Below are 20,007 nucleotides of genomic sequence, written 5' to 3'. Positions count from 1 at the left end.
GTATATACCTGTGTGTCATCTCTCCTGTATATAGTATATATCTGTGTGTCATCTCCCCTGTATATAGTATATACCTGTGTGATCTCCTGTATTAGACCTCGTTAACACGTTATTTGCTCAGTATTTTTACCTCAGTATTTGTAAGATAAATTGGCAGCCTGATAAATCCCCAGCCAACAAGAAGCCCTCCCCCTGGCAGTATATATTAGCTCACACATACACATAATAGACAGGTCATGTGACTGACAGCTGCCGTATTTCCTATATGGTACATTTGTTGCTCTTGTAGTTTGTCTGCTTATTAATCAGATTTTTATTTTTGAAGGCTAATACCAGACTTGTGTGTGTTTTAGGGCGAGTTTTGTTTGTCAAGTTGTGTGTGTTGAGTTGTGTGTGGCGACATGCATGTAGCGACTTTTGTGAGATGAGTTTTGTGTGGCAACATGTGTGTAGCAACTTTTTGTGTGTCGAGTTGCATGTGACAGGTTAGTGTAGCAAGTTGTGTGCAGCAAGTTTTGCGCATGGCGAGTTTTGCGCGTGGTGAGTTTTATGTCTGGTGCCTTTTGAGTATGTGCAAGTTTTGTGTGAGGCAACTTTTGCATGTGTTGCAAATTTTGTGCATGTGGCAATTTTTCCGCATGTGCAAGTTTTGCGTGTGGCGAGTTTTCCATGAGGTGAGTTTTGCACTTGTGGCGAGTTTTGCGTGAGCCTATTTTTTGCATGTGGCGAGTTTTGCGCGTGGTGAGTTTTGAGCGGCGACTTTTGTGTTTCGACTTTTATGTGGCGAGGTTGGTGTATGTGTGGTGAAATGTGTGCTGAGGGTGGTATATGTGTTCAAGCACGTGGTAGTGTGTGGCGCATTTTGTGTGTGTGTTCATATCCCCATGTGTGGTGGGTATCCCATGTCGGGGTCCCACCTTAGCAACTGTACGGTATATACTCTTTGGCGCCATCGCTCTCACTCTTTAAGTCCCCCTTGTTCACATCTGGCAGCTGTCAATTTGCCTCCAACACTTTTCCTTTCACTTTTCCCCATTATGTAGATAGGGGAAAAATAGTTAGGTGAATTGGAAAGCGCGGAGTTAAAATTTCACCTCACAACATAGCCTATGACGCTCTCAGGGTCCAGACGTGTGACTGTGCAAAATTTTGTGGCTGTAGCTGCGACGCCTCCAACACTTTTCATTTCACTTTTTCCCCATTATGTAGATAGGGGCAAAATTGTTTGGTGAATTGGAAAGCGCGGGGTTAAAATTTCACCTCACAACATAGCCTATGACGCTCTCAGGGTCCAGACGTGTGACTGTACAAAATTTTGTGGCTGTAGCTGCGACGGTGCAGATGCCAATCCCGGACATACACACACACACACATACACACACACACACACACATTCAGCTTTATATAGTAGATATATGACCAAAAAAAACACAATCCAATAACAAGTGGACATCCAAAGAGAGACACCTATTTGAAGTTGCTTGATCTATAATGACCTAAACTATAAAACTAAGACTTATGGTGAATGCCGCAAAAAAGAAATTACAGGTTTATCATTTTTCTTCATCTGGCTTCACAAAATATGATTAAAAAGTTGTATTTATCCCAATAAAAACTACAGTTCATTACACAAAATATAAACCCTCATACATTGAGGAAAATAAGTACCGTATATACTCGAGTATAAGCCGACCCGAGTATAAGCCGACCCCCCTAATTTTGCCACAAAAAACTGGGAAAACTTATTGACTCGAGTATAAGCCTAGGGTGGAAATGCAGCATTTACCGGTGAATTTCAAAAATAAAAATAGATCATTATTTCCCCATAGCTGTGCCATATAGTGCTCTACACCATTCATATTTCCCCATAGCTGTGCCCCATATAGTGCTCTGCACCGTTCACTGTGCCCCCTAGCTGTGCCATATACAGTGCTCTGCACCGTTCATTGTGCCCCCTAGCTGTGCCATATACGGTGCTCTGCACCGTTCACTGTGCCCCCTAGCTGTGCCTTATACGGTGCTCTGCACCGTTCATTGTGCCCCCTAGCTGTGCCTTATACGGTGCTCTGCACCGTTCATTGTGCCCCCTAGCTGTGCCTTATACGGTGCTCTGCACCGTTCACTGTGCCCCCTAGCTGTGCCTTATACGGTGCTCTGCACCGTTCATTGTGCCCCTAGCTGTGCCTTATACGGTGCTCTGCACCGTTCATTGTGCCCCCTAGCTGTGCCTTATACGGTGCTCTGCACCGTTCATTGTGCCCCCTAGCTGTGCCTTATACGGTGCTCTGCACCGTTCATTGTGCCCCATAGCTGTGCCTTATACGGTGCTCTGCACCGTTCATTGTGCCCCCTAGCTGTGCCATATACGGTGCTCTGCACCGTTCACTGTGCCCCATAGATGCTCCACATTAATCTGTGCTGCCGCTGCTACTGCTGCAATAAAAAAAAAAAAACACATACTCACCTCCCTTGATTGCAGCTCCCAGCGTCTCGTTCCGGCGCCTCCATCTTCCCGGCGTCTCTGCTCTGACTGATCAGGCAGAGGGCGCCGCGCACACTATATGCGTCATCGCGCCCTCTGCCTGATCAGTCAGAGAGCGCAGACGCCGGGAAGATGGAGGCGCCGGCCGGGAAGATGGATCGGCGCCCGGCGGCTGGAACGAGGACAGGTGAATATAACATACTCACCTAGTCCTGGCGATCCTCGCGCTGTCCCCTCCTGTCTTCGGCGCTGCAGCTTCTTTCTCTATCAGCGGTCACCGGCACCGCTGATTAGAGAAATGAATAAGCGGCTCCGCCCCTATGGGAGGTGGAGCCGCTTATTCATTTCTGTAATGAGCGGTCCCACGTGACCGCTGAAGAGAGGAAGAAGCTGCAGCGCCGAAGCCCGTGGGACGGCAGGGACAGCGCGAGGATCGCTGGGACTAGGTAAGTATACCCCAGCGCCCTCACCCCCTCACCCGCCGACCCCACCGCTACCGTGACTCGAGTATAAGCCGAGGGGGGCACTTTCAGCCCTAAAATTTGGGCTGAAAATCTCGGCTTATACTCGAGTATATACGGTATTTGATACACTGCTGATTTTGCAAGGTTTCCCTCCTACAAAGAATGGAGAGGTCTGTAATTTTTGTCGTAGGTACACTTCAAATGTGAGAGGCAGAATCTAAAAATAAAAACCAGAAAATCACATTGTATTATTTTTACGTAATTAATTTGCATTTTATTGCACAAAATAAGTATTTGATCACCTGCCAACCAGCAAGAATTTTGGCTCTCACAGACCTGTTAGTTTTTCTTTAAGAAGCCCTCCTACTCTGCACTCATTACCTGTATTAATTGCACCTGTTTGAACTCATTACCTGTATAAAAGACACCTGTCCACACACTCAATCAATCACACTCCAACCTCTCCACCATGGCCAAAACCAAAGAGCTGTCTAAGGACACCGGGGACAAAATTGTAGACCTGCACAAAGTTGCGATGGGCTACAGGACAATAGAAAAACAGCTTGTTGAGGAGACACAATTATTAGAAAATGGAAGAAACACAAGATGACTGTCAATCTTCCTCGGTCTGGAGGTCCATTCAAGATCTCGCCTCGAGGAGTAAGGATGATTCTGAGAAAAGGCAGGAATCAGCCCCGACCTGAAGAGAGCTGGGACCACGGTCTCAAACATTACCGTTAGTAACACACTACGCCGCCATGCATTAAAATGGCGATTGATGTTGATTATTCTGAATCTGTGTTGCATATAAATAGCATAAAATTTAAATGATAAAAAAAAACTGTTGCTCCCCATAAAGAGTTAATAAAAGTTAGTAAAGTATATGCATTCCAAAAAGGTGCTTCCGACAAATGCAACTCATGTTACAAAAACGAAAGTCCTAACATAGTTATGTTGATGAAAAGAAAAATGCTCCTGGGACGCAACAAAAAAAATATTCAGTCATTAAAGAGTTGTTCCAAAAACCGTTTAAGGCCAAATTAGACCTGGTCCTTAAGAGGTAATAGGGTAATGCACCTTGTAGAAACTGCTGTCAGTGAGTCACATTGTGTATGTACAGACCCTATAAACCCCATGAATATTTATATTAGTACATGTGGTGATACCTTCTCTATAATTCTGTTCAGTTCCTTGAGCGCTGCATTGCTCTGAACAGTCAGAGTGGTGAGACGGCTATGCTCCGCAGTTCTTGTCTGGTTCATCTGGCCTTTTAGCTTCTGGAACTGCTTGTGCACCACCTCCTTATTCTCCCGCAGTTGCCGATTCTGCTCATCACTTGCACGAGCATGAGATGCAACCTTATTCCTCAAGGTTGTTATTTTTTCCTATATAAAAGAAAGAGTGATCAGTACTGTAACTACTTGATGCATAAATCCGTCATTACACATATATCCGCTATGTTGATCGTCCGGTACTACTCTTATAGCTGTGCGATTGGCTGCCGGAGACTTACTGATATACACAGCAGTAGGAAGCAAAGAAAAGTCACCCAGAATTACAGTTTTCCTAAAAAAAATATATATATATTTTTTAGTGATTAAAGTGTAAAAAAAGAAAATATATTAATTACGGGTGGAAGAAAGGCGATTCCGGCAGCTAAACAGGAAAGGGTTCTTTACAGTTAGAGCAGTCAGACTGTGGAATGCCCGACCACAGGAGGTAGTAATGGCCGACACTATGACAGCTTTTATAAAAGGTCTGGTTGATTTCCTCAGTACACAAAACATTGTGGGTTATAGATAATTTAGTGAATACTTGCAATATTCACCTGTCCGCGTTCCACCGCTGGGCGCCGCTGTGTCTTCTGCGTCCTCTGCCTGTGACGTTCAGGTCAGAGGGCGCGATGACGCGATTAGTGTGCGCCTTGCCCTCTGCCTGGACAGTCACTGCAGAGGATGTGGGAGACACAGCGGCGCCCAGCGGTGAAACGCGGACAGGTGAATATTGCAAGTGCCGGGGGCCTGCTCAGGACAAAAGGTGAGTATGTGATTTTTTTTTTTTTTTTATTATCACAGCAGCTGGCTATGGGGCAAATGTTTCTATGGAGCATCTTATGTACCATAATCAATCATATGCAGCATTGTATGGGACACATTATCTATGGAGCTTCTTATGGGGCCATAATTAATCTATGCAGCATTGTATGGGGCATATTCTCTATGAAGCATCTTATGGAGCCCATCATAAGCTTTATGCAGCATTATATGGGGCATATTTTAATATCGAGCATCTTATGGAGCCCATCATAAACTTTATGCAGCATTATATGGGGCATATTTTAATATGGAGCATCTTATGGGCCCATCATGAACTGTATGGAGCATTATATGGGGCTCCTGATTCAATATGGATATTCAAAAACACGTAACCGGCTGATGTCTCAATTAATTTTACTTTTATCTATTTTTATTTTTGAAATTTACCAGTAACATAGTAACACAGTAACATAGTAACATAGTTAGTAAGGCCGAAAAAAGACATTTGTCCATCCAGTTCAGCCTATATTCCATCATAATAAATACCCAGATCTACGTCCTTCTACAGAACCTAATAATTGTATGATACAATATTGTTCTGCTCCAGGAAGACATCCAGGCCTCTCTTGAACCCCTCGACTGAGTTCGCCATCACCACCTCCTCAGGCAAGCAATTCCAGATTCTCACTGCCCTAACAGTAAAGAATCCTCTTCTATGTTGGTGGAAAAACCTTCTCTCCTCCAGACGCAAAGAATGCCCCCTTGTGCCCGTCACCTTCCTTGGTATAAACAGATCCTCAGCGAGATATTTGTATTGTCCCCTTATATACTTATACATGGTTATTAGATCGCCCCTCAGTCGTCTTTTTTCTAGACTAAATAATCCTAATTTCGCTAATCTATCTGGGTATTGTAGTTCTCCCATCCCCTTTATTAATTTTGTTGCCCTCCTTTGTACTCTCTCTAGTTCCATTATATCCTTCCTGAGCACCGGTGCCCAAAACTGGACACAGTACTCCATGTGCGGTCTAACTAGGGATTTGTACAGAGGCAGTATAATGCTCTCATCATGTGTATCCAGACCTCTTTTAATGCACCCCATGATCCTGTTTGCCTTGGCAGCTGCTGCCTGGCACTGGCTGCTCCAGGTAAGTTTATCATTAACTAGGATCCCCAAGTCCTTCTCCCTGTCAGATTTACCCAGTGGTTTCCCATTCAGTGTGTAATGGTGATATTGATTCCCTCTTCCCATGTGTATAACCTTACATTTATCATTGTTAAACCTCATCTGCCACCTTTCAGCCCAAGTTTCCAACTTATCCAGATCCATCTGTAGCAGAATACTATCTTCTCTTGTATTAACTGCTTTACATAGTTTTGTATCATCTGCAAATATCGATATTTTACTGTGTAAACCTTCTACCAGATCATTAATGAATATGTTGAAGAGAACAGGTCCCAATACTGACCCCTGCGGTACCCCACTGGTCACAGCGACCCAGTTAGAGACTATACCATTTATAACCACCCTCTGCTTTCTATCACTAAGCCAGTTACTAACCCATTTACACACATTTTCCCCCAGACCAAGCATTCTCATTTTGTGTACCAACCTCTTGTGCGGCACGGTATCAAACGCTTTGGAAAAATCGAGATATACCACGTCCAATGACTCACCGTGGTCCAGTCTATAGCTTACCTCTTCATAAAAACTGATTAGATTGGTTTGACAGGAGCGATTTCTCATAAACCCATGCTGATATGGAGTTAAACAGTTATTCTCATTGAGATAATCCAGAATAACATCCCTCAGAAACCCTTCAAATATTTTACCAACAATAGAGGTTAGACTTACTGGCCTATAATTTCCAGGTTCACTTTTAGAGCCCTTTTTGAATATTGGCACCACCTTTGCTATGCGCCAGTCCTGCGGAACAGACCCTGTCGCTATAGAGTCACTAAAAATAAGAAATAATGGTTTATCTATTACATTACTTAGTTCTCTTAGTACTCGTGGGTGTATGCCATCCGGACCCGGAGATTTATCTATTTTAATCTTATTTAGCCGGTTTCACACCTCTTCTTGGGTTAGATTGGTGACCCTTAATATAGGGTTTTCATTGTTTCTTGGGATTTCACCTAGCATTTCATTTTCCACCGTGAATACCGTGGAGAAGAAGGTGTTTAATATGTTAGCTTTTTCCTCGTCATCTACAACCATTCTTTCCTCACTATTTTTTAAGGGGCCTACATTTTCAGTTTTTATTCTTTTACTATTGATATAGTTGAAGAACAGTTTGGGATTAGTTTTACTCTCCTTAGCAATGTGCTTCTCTGTTTCCTTTTTGGCAGCTTTAATTAGTTTTTTAGATAAAGTATTTTTCTCCCTATAGTTTTTTAGAGCTTCAATGGTGCCATCCTGCTTTAGTAGTGCAAATGCTTTATTTTTACTGTTAATTGCCTGTCTTACTTCTTTGTTTAGCCACATTGGGTTTTTCCTATTTCTAGTCCTTTTATTCCCACAAGGTATAAACCGCTTACACTGCCTATTTAGGATGTTCTTAAACATTTCCCATTTATTATCTGTATTCTCATTTCTGAGGATATTGTCCCAGTCTACCAGATTAAGGGCATCTCTAAGCTGGTCAAACTTTGCCTTCCTAAAGTTCAATGTTTTTGTGACTCCCTGACAAGTCCCCCTAGTGAAAGACAGGTGAAACTGCACAATATTGTGGTCGCTATTTCCTAAATGCCCGACCACCTGCAGATTTGTTATTCTGTCAGGTCTATTAGATAGTATTAGGTCTAAAAGTGCTGCTCCTCTGGTTGGATTCTGCACCAATTGTGAAAGATAATTTTTCTTGGTTATTAGCAGAAACCTGTTGCCTTTATGGGTTTCACAGGTTTCTGTTTCCCAGTTAATATCCGGGTAGTTAAAGTCCCCCATAACCAGGACCTCATTATGGGTTGCAGCTTCATCTATCTGCTTTAGAAGTAGACTTTCCATGCTTTCTGTTATATTTGGGGGTTTGTAACAGACCCCAATGAGAATTTTGTTACCATTTTTCCCTCCATGAATTTCAACCCATATGGACTCGACATCCTCATTCCCTTCGCTAATATCCTCCCTTAAAGTGGACTTTAGACAAGACTTTACATAGAGACAAACCCCTCCTCCTCTCCGATTTTTACGATCCTTTCTAAACAGACTGTAACCCTGTAAGTTAACTGCCCAGTCATAGCTTTCATCTAACCATGTCTCGGTTATTCCCACTATGTCAAAGTTACCTGTAGATATTTCTGCTTCTAGTTCTTCCATCTTGTTTGTCAGGCTTCTGGCGTTTGCGAGCATGCAGTTTAGAGGATTTTGTTTTGTTCCAATCTCCTCACTGTGGATTGTTTTAGAAATGTTCTTACCTCCCTTCTGAGTATGTTTTCCTGGGTCGTCTTTGTTCGAGTCTAATGTTTTTCTTCCCGTCCCCTCTTCTTCTAGTTTAACGCCCTCCTGATGAGTGTAGCGAGTCTTCTGGCGAATGTGTGTTTCCCAGGTTTGTTGAGGTGTAGTCCGTCTCTGGCGAGGAGTCCATCATACCAGTAATTCACACCGTGGTCCAGGAATCCAAATCCTTGTTGTCTGCACCATCGTCTTAGCCAGTTGTTTGCATCAAGGATCCTGTTCCATCTCCTGGTGCCATGCCCGTCTACTGGAAGGATAGAAGAAAAAACTACCTGTGCATCCAGTTCCTTTACTTTCTTCCCCAACTCTTCAAAGTCCTTGCAGATTGTCGGTAGGTCCTTCCTTGCCGTGTCATTGGTGCCAACATGTATCAGAAGAAATGGGTGGACGTCCTTGGAGCTGAAGAGCTTTGGTATCCTATCGGTCACATCCTTGATCATCGCACCTGGAAGGCAGCATACTTCTCTTGCAGTTATGTCCGGTCTGCAGATGGCTGCTTCGGTGCCTCTCAGTAGTGAGTCTCCCACCACCACCACTCTTCGTTGCTTCTTGGCTGTACTTTTTGCTGTCACTTGTTGCTGTGTGCCCTTTTCTTTTTTGCTTGCTGGTATTGCTTCATTCTTAGGTGTGCCATCTTCATCCTCTACAAAGATTTGATATCGGTTCTTCAGTTGTGTGGTTGGTGATTTCTCCATGGTCTTCTTGCTTCTTTTGGTCACATGCTTCCACTCATCTGCTTTTGGAGGTTCTCTGACACTTTTTGCACCTTCTGTGACCAGTAGAGATGCTTCTGTTCTGTCTAGAAAGTCTTCATTCTCTTTGATGAGTTTCAAAGTTGCTATTCTTTCTTCCAGACCCCGCACCTTTTCTTCTAAAAGGGCCACTAGTCTACACTTCTGACAGGTGAAATTGGATTCTTCTTCTGGTCGATCTGTGAACATGTAGCACATGCTGCAGCTCACCATGTAGGTTGTCACATCTGCCATGTTGCTCCTAGATCCTGCTGACTTGCTGTGTGTTTTCCTTCTTGTGTAATCTACTCAGCCAAGCTCTCTTGCAATAATGTCCTACAGGCAAAAATTTGGTGATTCTTTCCAAGCAGCTGGTCCCGGCTGTACCCAACGATCTTCTAGCTTAGGGAGACTTCGCTTCTCCCAGAAGGCACCTGGAATATGCAAATTAGCCTCCTGAAGCTTGAATCCCTGGTTTGGTGATGCTTTCGAAGCAGCTGGTCCCGGCTGTACCCAACGATCTTCTAGCTTAGGGAGACTTCGCTTCTCCCAGAAGGCACCTGGAATATGCAAATTAGCCTCCTGAAGCTTGAATCCCTGGTTTGGTGATGCTTTCGAAGCAGCTGGTCCCAGCTGTACCCAACGATCTTCTAGCTTAGGGAGACTTCGCTTCTCCCAGAAGGCACCTGGAATATGCAAATTAGCCTCCTGAAGCTTGAATCCCTGGTTTGGTGATGCTTTCGAAGCAGCTGGTCCCGGCTGTACCCAACGATCTTCTAGCTTAGGGAGACTTCGCTTCTCCCAGAAGGCACCTGGAATATGCAAATTAGCCTCCTGAAGCTTGAATCCCTGGTTTGGTGATGCTTTCGAAGCAGCTGGTCCCGGCTGTACCCAACGATCTTCTAGCTTAGGGAGACTTCGCTTCTCCCAGAAGGCACCTGGAATATGCAAATTAGCCTCCTGAAGCTTGAATCCCTGGTTTCAAGCAGGTTTCAAGTAGCTGCTGCATTTCCCACCCTAGGCTTATACTCGAGTCATTAAGTTTTCCCAGTTTTTTGTGGCAATATTAGGGGGGTCGGCTTATACTCGGGTCGGCTTATACTCGAGTATATACGGTAAATATTTCTGGTATCACCAGAATCGTCCTGACCCCCCAGAATAACAGGAACACCTTATTTGTGAAGCATGTGATTGGCGGGAAACTGAAATCATCAAACACAACAGCAGAATTGCTGTTTTTTATTTTACTTTTCTCCATAAAGAGGTAATAACAAATGTATAGTCACTTTTCAATCGCAAATTGAGAATTGCCTTAAGACTTCCTTTTACTAAAATTAAGGGGTCTATGCCACTCAATGAAAAATGCCCCCAAAACATTATCCCTTCTCCCCCGAGCTTTACAGTTGGCATAACGCAGCCAGGCAGATAATGTTCTCCTGGCATTCACCAAACAAAGACTCGTCCACCAGACTGCTAAACAGAACATGTTTCCAATGTTCCAGAGTCCAGTTGCGGCTTTCCACCACTCAATCCAACACTTGTCATTGTGCTTGGTGATGTAAGGCATGCATGCAGCTGCTCAGGCATGGAAACCCATGTCATGAAGCATCTGGGGCACAGTTTCCGTGCTGATGTTAATACCAAAGGAGGACTCTGCAGTTATTGAGTCATCTGAGAGTTAGTGACTTTTATGTACTATGTGCCCCAGTACTCGGTGACCCGCTTTAAGCCTCATTCCGATGTCTGGTTTTCACGAATACATCATGTACCTATTATAATCTAGGGTGCTACTCACATGTCTGTGTTTTTTCACGAACTGTGTTTCTTTACAAAATTCAGAGACAAGTCTGTTTTTTTACCGGCAGCACAGATGAAAAGTGCCCATACAAGTCTATGGGTCCGTGAAAAACACGTACAGCACATGGGTGGCATCAGAGTGTCATCCATGTTTAACACTGCAAAGAATAGGAGAAGCTTTGTAATTTGCTTATTTATCCATGAAAATCAGTGTTGGCACGGGTACCAAAACAGATGACACCGGTACCACTTTTTTGAGTACATGAAAAATACTGATGTGTGAATGAGGCCTTATAATGTTATGTCTTCGATAACATTACTCAGCGTTGATCATGGAATATTTAGGAGAGAAGAGATTTCACGAACCGACTTGTAACATCTGTGTCAATTAGAGTATCACGCTCCAATTCAGTGAGCTCTTTATAGCGACACATTCTACCACATGACTGTAAAGTCAGACTAAGTGTCCAGTCAGGAACCAGTCAAGGAAAAACTGTAAAATAAGGCTACTTTCACACTAGCATTGTGCACTGCACGTCGCAATGCGTCGTTTTTGAGAAAAAACGCATCCTGCAAAATTGCTTGCAGGATGCGTTTTTTCTCCATTGACTAACATTCGTGACGCATTGTGACGCATTGACACACATTATTCTACATTTCTACCATGGAAGCCTGTAGATAACATATATACATATATCGCTACATACATCAGGAGTTTGCAGTTAACACATACATCGAAAGAAAATTTTCCAGGGTCCGTGAGTGTAAAGCAGTAAGGAGTATTATTTTTACACATGTTTGTAGAAATGGAAATCATACAATTTTCCAATCTTGTAGAACCTCTTAAAGAAAGTGTGTCACAAATGATGTATTGTTTAAATCAGGTTTTTGTGTTTCATATATTTAAAAAAAAAAATGTTGGCAGTGTTCCTTTGTTTGTTTTTTCAGATCACGATCTGTATTTTAAAAAAAACAAACATAATTTTGCAATATTCTCACTGGCAATGGGGCAAATTTTGAACTAATACTTTGTTCTTTTAGGAAGAGTTTTCCACAGGATTAAAGTAACAGGTAACATCTCTAGACATATCCGGTAACACAGGATCCACCAATCCCCCTCAGCTGTGAGAACTTTCTCACGCCCTAGCGGTGACGTCAGTGAGGTGAACGGAGTTCATCAGCTATGAACTCTGCTCACCTTATTCACTTCACTGTGAGACAATGATGCCGCGCTATCACGCGCAGCTCGGTGTTTATGCTGGATGCCAGGCTGAAAGCTTGCTTCATGCCAACATTCAGGATGGCATCTAGATGTAGCAGAGCTAAACTTGTCAAGGGACAAATGGATTATCTTCTTGTTAGACAGGTTTGGAATATGGTGGTTTATTTCTTTTGTCTTTTACTGGGGACATGGGCATAAGTGGATTATCTTCTCGTCAGACAGGCGAGTATAAGTTTGCTTTTTTATTCTACATTTTTAAAATTGTGTTTATTTCAAATAAAGGACTTTATTCAGGTTGTGTTTTGTTTACAATTTTACTATGGGGATACTAATGGGGGTGTTTTATAGACGCCTCTACATTATTAACCCCTGGGCTTGATGTCAGCTGTCAATACAAAGCTGACATCAACCCCAATACTATTACCCCACTTGTCACCGCACCAGGGCAAGTGGGAAGAGAAGAGGCTAAACGCCAAATTGGCGCATCTTATGGATGTGCCATTTCTTGGGCAGCTGAGAGCTGATGATTTTAGTCTGGGAGGGGGCCAATATCCATGGCCCCATTCTACCCCATCAGTAGTAGCTCACAGCTGTCTGCCAAGCCTTTAATGCTTATTTATTACAGGGGACCCGCCATCATTTTTTTTTGGGGGGGTCGCCCATTTTAATAACCAGTAAAGGCTAAGTATACAGCTGTAAGCTGATATTAATAGCCTGGGAAGCTCCACCTTTATTACCCCTAAACATGTGTCCCCAGCTGTCCGCTTTCCCTCAGCAGGTTATTAAAATGTCGGGGGACCCCACGCCATTTTTTTCTTTTATTTATTTATGAATTGAATACATGTTCAGTAAGCTACACACGCAAAACAATGATTATATATCTCACTCACATATTTCTACTTATGAACTGAAGAATATTTCCTTTGAAAACTATGGCTAAATTACATAGAGAATTACTCTATGTAAAAGTTAATGTTAAAATCGCCTTGCATAAGGATTGCATACACATGTCATATGGATGTCATATGGATTGGGTGAGAAAAATCGCATTGCACTCGCATGATACATGTCCGACTTTTCGGGAAAAACATTGGAACAATTTTATTAACGCCGATGGCTATGAGCCCAATTGCTATTAACGTTCCATTGGCCAGTGTGAAAATTACAATATTTCTAATTTTTATGTCTAATACAGATTGTGATATGAAAAAAAAACATTGTTAAAAATACGTGATTTATAGAGTCCATTCATTCTGACGTCAGATATTTTATTTTAGTGAGTTACTTTAACCCTTTAAATTACTAATGATGTTTTATTGTAATTTTTTTTCCCAAAACTCCTCTCAATACATTGTTGTTCCATTCTAATTACAAGGCTAAATAATCTGTATTATTACAAACACTTAATGATTTCGTGAGTTAGGCTGGTTTCACACTTGCATTTCAAAACGCATGCGTTTAAAAAAAAAAAAACGCATAGTGAAAAAACGCATGTAAACGCGTGCAAACGCTGCAGTTTTTTGACGCATGCGTTTTTGCATGTGGTGAAAAAAACGCGGCGTTTTGACGCGTTTACATGCGTTTTTTCATGCGTTTGCGTTTTTTAAACGCATGCTGAGAAATGTGTGACAGCTGCCAATCATCAAAATAAAGTAAAAAAACCCACTATAAACAGAAATAGTTAGGGTTAGGGGTAGGGTTAGGGGTAGGGATCATAACCCTAACCCTAACCCTAAAGGGATCCTAACCCTACCCCTAACCCTACCCCTAACCCTAAATGGATCCTAACCCTAACCCTAAAGGGATTAGGGTTAGGGTTAGGATCCCTTTAGGGTTAGGGCTAGGGGTAGGGTTAGGCTCCCTTTAGGGTTAGAGGTAGGGTTAGGGATAGGGTTAGGATCCCTTTAGGGTTAGGGTTAGGGATAGGATCCCTTTAGGGTTAGGGTTAGGATCCCTTTATCACCTTTATGGTGGGGGGTGGCATATCAGTGTGTTTTCTGTTTTTTTTTTATAAAAACGCATGCGTTTTTAAAGCAAACAAACGCATGTGCTTAAAAACGCATGCGTTTCCATTGACTCCAATGTATTTTTTGACACAAAAAAAAACGCATGAAAACGCATGCGTTTTTATGTGTCAAAAAAAGCCTCTCAAAAATACTACAAGTTGCATTTCTGAAAAAGAACGCATGCAGCAAAAAAACGCATGCGTTTCAAAACGCGACCAAACGCGTACAACAAAAAACACATGCGTTTTCAATGTTAAATATAGGAAAAAAAACGCATGCGTTTTTTTGTGCAAAAAACGCTGCAGACAAAAACGCAAGTGTGAAACCACCCTTACCTGAATCTTCTGAAGCTTTTTCATCTGATAAGCAATTTCTTCCGAGCTCTTTTCATCTTTTGCTTTTAAGGTTTCAAATGCAATTTTGCGGTCCTCGGTGGCATTTGTGTAGTTCTTCAAGGCTTGCTGGAACTGTTTCCACAGGTCCTCCACGGTTCCCTCCAGAATCACACGAAGCGAATGTTTCTCCTCTAAATTCTGTCAAATGCAGAATGGACAAGAGGTTTAATTTTATGGTATATTTGCTGAAGGATTTCTGGGGGGGGTGGGAAGAAGCGATCACAACTGAAACCTTAGATCATATAGGAATACTCCAGTATTGGTTTTCTATAGGAAATACAAATCGATTGGATTTTGGTACTAAAAGTTTGATGTTAAAGTTATGGCATATTAATATGAAGAGCCAGAAAGATTTGACCTTAGGGACCAGTAACACAATTTTAAGTTTTTGGGCCCAAATGCAATATTTCCCACAGGACCCCAAGTATCTTGGATTACAATAGTTGGATTACAATAGTTTTTTTTAATATGGGCAAAGGAACCTTGTAGGCTGAGGTGCGATTGCAACCCCTGCTTATGCCACTGGTTGGGACCATCTCCAAATCTAATGTAGAAAGGGAGCTGGTGTAGTCCCACATTCCCTTCTAAATCTTCATACCTTGTGTGGGTTCCTGGACCCCTGAATGTTCAGGAAAAGGCAACTGGCCCTATTCCCCCAGGACAAAACAGTGAAGGGAATGCGGCGATACGCCAGTGCTACGTACTCTTTGCTCTTAGGATCGGTGGGGTCCGAGAGGTTGTTATGGAGTAGCCTAGGGATGTGCCAACACCTCATTACCAAGCATGACAATTGGTTTCATATTTTGTACAAATAACAGAATCTTTTGTGCCTTGGCACAAATAACGTGTGCTTACCCTGCACAAGACCTCAGTTATCAACTTATAATTCCTTGAACTAGTGATTATGACATGCCAGTAGCACGCGTAGTCCAGTTAATACTTTGGACCCTTGCAATTACCTTGTTTTTAATGTCATCCCTCATACTCTGAAATTCTTGTTTAGCTTCATTCTCACTTTCTAGAGTATTCTGTTCCATGGCCAGCATCATGTTCTCCAGGTAGGACATCTCCTTCTCATTCAGCTCAATGATCATCTTTCTGTTTAAGAGAATTACAGACATGACGACATTTCAGCAGCAGGCTGGGGACATCTGGCCACGTGTCGTGAGACAGCAATTCTCAGAAATGTCGCGCGACAAAAACATCTGTGCAACATGTCCGTCACTTGCTGTAGCGCAACTATTTTAGAGATGGGATTTTGTTGTAGAACAGAACAGCCGAGTTGCAGATAAGTTTCGTGAAACTTGCAGTGAAGTCTATGGCAAATGTGTTGTGAGCGATTGGCGATCAGCGGCAGAAAATCCAAAACATTTGGAAAAGTATGAGACTGTCACAGTATAAATGTAGAAAAAGTGTCTGACAGCCCTCACAAAGGCAGGACGCGAGTCGCCATACCAAAGAACGCCACTTGGCTATAGAGATCATCCACAGACACTCCGACAGCGTCCAAGGCAGGTGTAGAGGGTGAAACAATATTTTATAGTGCCACATACAGAATTGTGTAAGACTATGAAACGTTAATGTGACCGTGGCCTTACTGCGAGTTCATTGTCTTGAGGAACCCAAATCGCAGCAGCACACTGCGACACCGCATCTAAGGATTTGTTATGGTGTCACACTACAACTTCCGGCAACTATTTCCCAATATGTTGGATTTTCTGTCGCATTCTGTTTGCCATTTTTATTTTACAGCAAAATCACAGTTCTAAAATAGTCATGCCACAACAAGACAAGTTTCACACGTGATTTTAGTTACGCGACTTGTCTGAGAATAGCGGTCACCAGACACACGTTACCATGTAGCCCCAGTCTTATGGTCACAAGTAGATTTTCTCAAATCCTAAACGTTTTTAACTAGGGGTCAGGAGCTGTCATTCATATAAATGCATTAAGACCCTTCTTCAATCTGAGAGTCACTGTGTGGCCACATGCACACGTTTAGTTTGGTGAGGTTTTTTACCTCAGTATTTGTAAGTCAGAAAAGTATAATAGAAACACGTCACCACTTCTGTATTTATCACCTACAACAAATACTGACCAACTACTCAACCTGTTTACATGGCCTAAGTGCTATTAAGTGAGATAAATACTTCCACCTTTATATAGTCAAACTTACCGTATCTTAAAGCAGTTGTCCACTATTTTTACACTGATGACCTATCCATAGGTCAATGTCTAATCGGCCGGGGTCCAACAACCAGCACGCCCGTCGATTAGCTGTCAATGGTGCCGGCAGCGGCGGCCGCAGGCAGGAAGTACTCACTTGCTGACCTTCTCCGTCTTCCGGTAGTGGCCGGGGCTAGGTACTGAACATCCGCCTCCTATTCAAATCAACAGTAGGCAGATGTGCAGTACCCTGCCGTGGCCACTACAAGCAGATGGAGTAGCTCCACAAGTGAGGACTTCCTGCCAGCGGCCGCTGACACCGGTAACAGCTGATCGGCTGAGGTACCGGGTGTCAGACCACAGGCGATCAGACATCATGACCTATCCTAAGGATAAGTCATCAGTGTAAATGTAGTGGACAACCTCTTTAAGTCTTAATATTCCTTTTTTTTTATTTCTCTTCAAATGTAACAATGCAAAACCCACTTTAAGAACCGCAGACGTTATCTGTAATGCCTATCATAACCCCAAAGCAATACCCAATTTTGCTCTAAACCGTATGATTAATCTACTCCATCTTTTGACCCAATGGGAAATTTTATTATGATAATAGATGCTTAAATTATAGGACTGAATTCATTAAATAGCCATTGTAATAAAATGACATCAAACACTTGAGTTTCACGTTTTGCAATAACCACAAAGTTTATATCAAGAACAAATCCATCTTAGATTTATCACATCTGGCTGGTGTACATAAACACTTTTCATCCCTTTGAACCTGGAAAATCCTAATACGTGTCCTCATCTATTCATCTATGAAAAGCAGCAGCAAAACACTACCTCACCACTAGGTGTCAGCACTTACCCAGAAAATATATATATATTATATATGCATACATAAAAATCAATCAACGATGTCTAAGTATATTAATGGTTTAGGAAAATGTTAAAAGTTTGAAGATCAGAAATGACTGTAATGGTCAAATAGCAGGAAGTGCATGTGCAATGCATTATTAAGCTGGACTTCCTGAAAGAATCGATATTGCAGGACAATTTTCAGCTCATCTTTTCTTATAATCCCTAAACTGTAGGAAGCTACATCATCACATTATAAAGGAACTGAGCACATTAATAATGGTTCTATATAACTCTAATATGTCAGCAGTATATAGAGGATGTCAAGGTGCAGCACCCACCTCACTTACGGATCCCCAACAACTCCACCATGGCACAGATTGGCAGAAATGGTCCTGTCAATCAATGCTAGGGGAAGCAAGAGAAAATAGGGAGGGGCACAACTCTTTTAAACCCTCAAAGATGAGCCCAAATTTCATTTTTGTGATTTCATTTTTTTCCTCCCCTTCTCCCAATAGCTCCTTCTCCCTTCCCTTCCTCCCTTCTTCTCCCCATAACTTTTGTATTTCTTACGACATTCATTTTCCAGTAAAAATCAAACAACATGAACCATCCTAACAACCTAAAAGGAGCTGAAAATGTGCAACATCAAAAACTCACCAAAAGCTCATCGTGGCTTAAAAAAAAAATTGTACGCCATGTAAAAAGTTTGGATTTAGGTTGCCATTTTTCAAGACCCCAAACTTATTTTTTTTTTACTTTTCTGTCGATGGATCTGTATGAGGGCTTGTTCTTCGTGCACCGAGCTGTAGCTTTTAATACTTCCACTTTGGGGTACATACAATTTTAAGCACTTTTATTGCATTTTTGTTGAAGGTGCAACACCCAAAAAACAGCAATTTTAGATTTTTGATTTACTTTTTCCTTAAGTCTACCGCATGAGCTTGGCAATTGTATATTTTCATAGACTGTACTTTTACAATATCGAATATGTTTATTTTTGTATTTCTTTATTTTAATTAGAGAATTGGAGGGGATTTAAAAAATACACAAAAACCCTTTTTTTACCCTGTGCTTTATCTTTTCGATCCCATCGGGTGTGATCATTTGATTGCTTGTTTTATATGTTGCAATATCTTGACTTCGGCTGGGCTTTTCAGGAGTAACAACATGGTAGTGCCTGGGGTCTTCAGGAGCCCCCAGCTGCTATGGCATCCTGACAGCACCCTTCAATTAAGCAATCAAGTGGCAGAGGAGAGGAGTAATGGGCGTCTGGAATAGACACCATGGCATGATTAAGTGGCTTAAACGTTACTGTCTGTGATTGACAGCAGCATTTATGGGGGTTAACAGATGTTAGAGGTAGATTCGGCTGTAGTCTGATCCACACAACCCGCTAAATAATGTATAAATCCGTCATGGAGTGTTCAGGGCTTGACAATTTAGGTTTTATTAATAATTTATTTTATAGGTTTGTTCAGGCAGTCAAACTGTTGAAGTCGTAAAACAAAACTGGCTCTGATCACACCGGCATCTGAAGGCTTTGTCAGGGCTTCCATAAAAAATGACCAGCATTCTTGAAAGTAATTATCGTGGAGTGCAGAAGAGTAACTACGACATATTGTGTGCAGATTCATCTGTCGCACCCGGGCCCTGGAGACTACAGGGGCCCAAAAGTTCCCTTTGGCCAATATGAGAAGACCTGTGATAGATGGGACTCGGTTTAGAGAGTTTGCACTGGGGCCCAAGATCCTCCAATCCTGCAGTCTACAATGATGCAAAATACACCAATACAACAATAATGTTTTGTCAAAGCCAAATACCAGAAAGCCTCAAAAACAAAGCGGCTTTACATATATCATCTCACAAAACACCCATCATACGAACGCGGCCTGAAAGTCAATGGGCCCCACGGTGGCCATGTTTGTATGTTCTCCCCGTGTTTGTGTGGGTTTCCTCCAATACTCTTTCTCCCCTATACTCCAAAAACATAATAATGGGAAATTAAAATTGTGAGCCCCAATGGGGCCAGAGATGATTAGGTCTATGAAACGAGTAAAAGAAATCCATCATTGCCAGTTATAAATAACAGCGTACGGACTACCGGGAGGAAAACTCTCCATCATCAGGTAGATATCTAATCAGCTTCCCTTCTAAAAGACTCTTTCCCATAGTCCGGGCTAGCCATTATGGTGCACCCTTCATTCCTACAGGTCACTCGCCCAGGAGAAAAGAGAGGTTCTCTGGAGAAACCGGATCTTTTACATTTTGTAAATACTTGTAAATGTAATGAGACAAAATAAATATAATTAATAAAGCAGATGGACACAACATCGCCCTACAATAGGAATGGCCCGTAATGGAGAGCTTTCTCAGGACGTCAATGCTTCATG

The 20,007-nt window shown here is 42.3% G+C and overlaps 1 protein-coding gene across 1 annotated transcript in view; it reads right to left on the bottom strand.

Annotated features, from left to right (window-relative positions):
- The window catches only part of CCDC65 (coiled-coil domain containing 65), a 56,689-nt gene that overhangs the window by 15,356 nt on the left and 21,326 nt on the right, over positions 1-20,007 (bottom strand). The window contains exons 5-7 of the mRNA XM_069758340.1: positions 15,550-15,688; positions 14,531-14,728; positions 4,113-4,331 (exon numbers count right to left, since the gene is read on the bottom strand). Of these exons, the coding sequence (XP_069614441.1) occupies positions 4,113-4,331; positions 14,531-14,728; positions 15,550-15,688 (556 nt within the window). The remainder of the gene's footprint in view (positions 1-4,112; positions 4,332-14,530; positions 14,729-15,549; positions 15,689-20,007) is intronic.

The sequence above is a fragment of the Ranitomeya imitator genome, chromosome 3, assembly GCF_032444005.1.
Source record: "Ranitomeya imitator isolate aRanImi1 chromosome 3, aRanImi1.pri, whole genome shotgun sequence".
Lineage (NCBI taxonomy): Eukaryota > Metazoa > Chordata > Amphibia > Anura > Dendrobatidae > Ranitomeya > Ranitomeya imitator.
Note: the sequence above shows the minus strand (reverse complement) of the source record. Positions and strands in the feature narration are given on the sequence as shown.